The sequence below is a fragment of the Nematolebias whitei genome, chromosome 18 (assembly GCF_014905685.2).
Source record: "Nematolebias whitei isolate Nwh7 chromosome 18, NemWhi1, whole genome shotgun sequence".
NCBI lineage: Eukaryota > Metazoa > Chordata > Actinopteri > Cyprinodontiformes > Rivulidae > Nematolebias > Nematolebias whitei.
The window spans coordinates 40,757,774-40,762,128 of record NC_056515.1 but is presented as its reverse complement, the minus strand read 5'-3'; the positions used below and the strand labels follow the sequence as shown (position 1 = coordinate 40,762,128).

Below are 4,355 nucleotides of genomic sequence, written 5' to 3'. Positions count from 1 at the left end.
CCAGAGGAGGGACAGTGGTTTGGACGTGTCCAGAGGAGGGACAGTGGGTATATTGGTAGAAGGATGTTAGAAATGCAGCTGCATGAAAAAGACAAAGAGGAGATGTATGGATGCAGTTAGAGAGGACAAGGAGGTAGATGGAGTGAGGACAGAGGACACAGAGGACAGAGTGAGGACAGAGGACACAGAGGACAGAGTGAGGACAGAAGACAGAGTGAGATGGAGGAGGAAGACTCTCTGTGGAGACCCTGAAGAGGGAAAAGCTGAAAGAAGGAGGAGCATTTTCAACTCTCTTGGGGAGATCTCTATCTTGGGGGAATGGTGGCGCAGAGGTTAGAGAAGATGGGCCTGTGATCTGAACGTCGCAGGTTCAACTCCCTGGACTGACATCATCAAAATATGGGTGGAAAAGGTGAAACACCCACACCTGCCTCCACCCTCATTTGTCCCACCCTGACCCTTGAGCAAGGCCCTTAACCCCCACCATCTGCTCCCAAACAGGTCTCTGTGGAAAATGAGTCCTCGTGACTCAGTGAGACTACCTGGATACATAAAGGGTAAATTAAATTAAAAAAATAAAAAATAAATCTCAAACTCGACTGGTCCATCCAGCTGAACAGCTGCAGTTTACAGAATATGAAACACGTGGAAGAAAGGAAGCAAGATGGCAGCAGAGAGCTGCACAGCTGGACTGAAGAAGAGGTGGATGCAGGAAGAAGAAAAGATCAAAACATCAGGATGAGGACGGCAGAGGATTCAGGAGGCTGCAGGCGTTCAGTCATCACTAATGCAAACCCTGGAACTGAGCTTCTCCAAGCAGAGCAGTGAAACCTGCAGGGTTCAGATGCTGAGCCTGACGATGATGTCACTGTGGACGCAGGCAGCCAAACATCAGGATGAACATCTGGACCCTCAGCCTAAATCTGCACAGCTGCAATAAATAAAATAGACTTCTGATGTCAGCAAGAAGCCTCCAGATTAACCAACGTATCAAACACGCATGAGTCAGCCTTTGAACATGTTTGTAACAGGAATGTAAAACGTACACATCCACACACGTGTACCACTTCTTAACAGGTCTAAAATATTAACACAGAGCGCTGAAGGACTGCTGAAATCTGACTGCTGAATGACTGCTGAAATCTGACTGCTGAAATCTGACTGCTGAAATCTGACAGCTGAATGACTGCTGAAATCTGACTGCTGAAATCTGACAGCTGAAATCTGACAGCTGAAATCTGACAGCTGAATGACTGCTGAAATCTGACAGCTGAAGGACTGCTGAAATCTGACTGCTGAAATCTGACTGCTGAAATCTGACTGCTGAAATCTGACAGCTGAAGGACTGCTGAAATCTGACTGCTGAAATCTGACAGCTGAATGACTGCTGAAATCTGACAGCTGAAATCTGACAGCTGAAATCTGACAGCTGAATGACTGCTGAAATCTGACTGCTGAAATCTGACAGCTGAATGACTGCTGAAATCTGACAGCTGAAATCTGACAGCTGAAATCTGACAGCTGAAATCTGACTGCTGAAATCTGACAGCTGAAATCTGACTGCTGAAGGACTGCTGAAATCTGACAGCTGAAATCTGACAACTGAAATCTGACAGCTGAAATCTGACTGCTGAAATATGACAGATGAATTCTGACAGATGAATTCTGACTGCTGAAATCTGACAGCTGAATGACAGCTGAAATCTGACAGCTGAAATCTGACAGCTGAAATCTGACTGCTGAAAACTGACAGATGAATTCTGACTGCTGAAATCTGACAGCTGAATGACTGCTGAAATCTTACTGCTGAAATCTGACAGCTGAAATCTGACAGCTGAAATCTGGCAGCTGAAATCTGACTGCTGAAATCTGACAGATGAATTCTGACTGCTGAAATCTGACAGCTGAATGACTGCTGAAATCTGACAGCTGAATGAAATCTTACTGCTGAAATCTGACTGAATGACTGCTGAAATCTGACAGCTGAATGACTGCTGAAATCTTACTGCTGAAATCTGACTGAATGACTGCTTAAATCTGCTGAATGACTGCTGAAATCTGACTGCTGAAATCTGACTGCTGAAATATGCCAAAAAAGCTAAAACTTCCGTACTAAAGTCAGTGTTTCCCCTACCCTTATTCAAGGAGTGTACCCCGCCCTGTCAACAGAAACAACCGTACCGCCTACCGAAATGACCTTCACCCACAACCCCCACCCCCGACAACTGCCGGCACTAACATAGCGCTAAGCTAGCTTACAATACAGACGTAGTGCTCTGCTTATCTTATGCCTACCCCACTGTCGGCAACTACCGCCACTGCTGTAGCTTTACGCTTCCCTCACCCCCCTCACCCGCTCAGACGAGCACCCTGCGCTGGACATCTCGCCCTGTCCCTATCATCCTGCCTTGGATCTTATCACTCCTCCCCACCCAGGGACAGTCAGGGCCTGATCCAGTCTGGAACAAGACTCTGTCTGCAGATGGAAAACAACGTAGCCTCAGAGGTAACAGCTGCTAATGTCTGTGTAAGTTCACAGCACTATAAATAAAGACCGAGCCGAGAACGACTCAGTTCAGCTGTGGACACTGTACGGGTCATTTTGTGGAAGCTCAATGATTCTGTGCTCCTCTGTGATTGAGCTCCTTGCATGCGAGTAAAACCGGTTGAATCTTCACCTCTCTGAGAGTCTGTGGTCATTGAGAAGACTCTTCGATTAAGATAAGGTAAGGTTAGCTCATTTCCTAACAGAAACTTAAAACTGAACACAGCAGGTAAAATCTAAAACTAGTAGAAAAATAGCTAAAAGTTATAACGAGCAAATCAGTAGCTGGGATTTAACACCAAAACTGTGGATAACAGCTAAAACCAACCATACAGGAGCTAAAATTAGCTAAATATTAGCTACATGATACTAAAAATGAAACAAGCTAAAGCAGATTACAAAGAGTGCATCTTGATGTATGAATAGGTAAAATAGCTGAAAGTACATTAAAGTAGTAAGTTCAAAAAATGTATGAAAAAACAAAAACAGGACAAATGTCCTTCATTTGTACGAGATCTATTTTTGAGATTCTCTGAATATAATTCTGCACCATAAGAAAAAATTAATTTTCATGTGAGATAACGGAAAGCAGAACACCCAAAGGAATTGTAGGCAAATAACAAGAACAACACTTAGACCCCAATTAGATGATTTCTAATGAAAGACTTTGTTTCACCTGCGTCTCCAAAGTCTTCTTCTCATTAGTCCACTGCTCCAGAGACAAAGACGTCTTCTCTAACTTCTCATTAGTCTGCAAAACATAACGAGGGCTTTGTTACAGCACCGTATACTAGAACACACAAGCTGTTGACCACAACAAAAATAACATTATTAAAACACAACAAACATAAAGGCAATGCAGAAATATCAAAATTGGTAATAAAATGAAAAGTACATCAAAATAAGCATAATGAGGTAAATCATCAATTGATAAACTAAACTAGAAAAGTATTGGAAGAACTTTGACCAGGACTGCCACATGGCGGTACGATTATTTTACTTTTTAAGCTTAGGCAGCCATCTTGGATTTGTGATTTGCAGAGTTTATTAGGAATCACTTTGAGCTCCCAAAACAAAATTTCAGCTCAACAGCTCAAAAAACGGCTGAGTGATATATAAAATTAACTTTATCTTGAAATTTTAAATTTGAATTCAGAATTTATTGTGCATCGCTGTAAGGTAGAACCATACCACGTTTCCACTCAATATCTTTTAAAATAGCTGAGTTAAAGTATTTTCCCTTTTAACTAAGGTGGCCATCTTGGTATTTGATTTGCATCAGGAATGTATAACGCTCGCTCTCAGCTACGACCACACAGAATGTAATCTCAATATCTCAAAGCATGACTGAGTTATAGTCGATATCGTCTTTTCTGAGGTAGCTGTGGCAGCCATCTTGATCCAAAATGGCTCCAAACGTTAATCAGTTCTAGAGATATATCTGATGATTACTTTCTGAGTTTAAAAAAATCCAACAAGCTGTTCATGAGATATGTTGCTAACAAACAGACAATCTAAGTTTACATGTATTTGTTTACATGTAAACTTAGTAAACTACTGTATAAGTATATAAGTACATGCACAGTATAAATACATGTACAGTATAAGTACATGTACATGTATAAGTACATGTATAGTAGTCCCTCGTTTACTGCCCGTGTTAGGGACAATGCCCCCCACAATAAGTGAAAAACCACAAAGTAGGGATAGTAGTACAAGTAGTAGTAGTAGTAGTAGTAGTATCCATCCATCCATCCATCCATTATCCATTTTCTTCCGCTTATCCGGGGTCGGGTCGCGGGGGTAGCAG

The 4,355-nt window shown here is 42.2% G+C and overlaps 1 protein-coding gene across 1 annotated transcript in view; it reads right to left on the bottom strand.

Moving 5' to 3' along the window:
- Window positions 1–4,355, bottom strand: part of clip1b (CAP-GLY domain containing linker protein 1b) — a 45,517-nt gene that overhangs the window by 17,836 nt on the left and 23,326 nt on the right. The window contains exon 14 of the mRNA XM_037691779.1: window positions 3,222–3,296. Coding sequence (XP_037547707.1) covers window positions 3,222–3,296 — 75 coding nt within the window. The remainder of the gene's footprint in view (window positions 1–3,221; window positions 3,297–4,355) is intronic.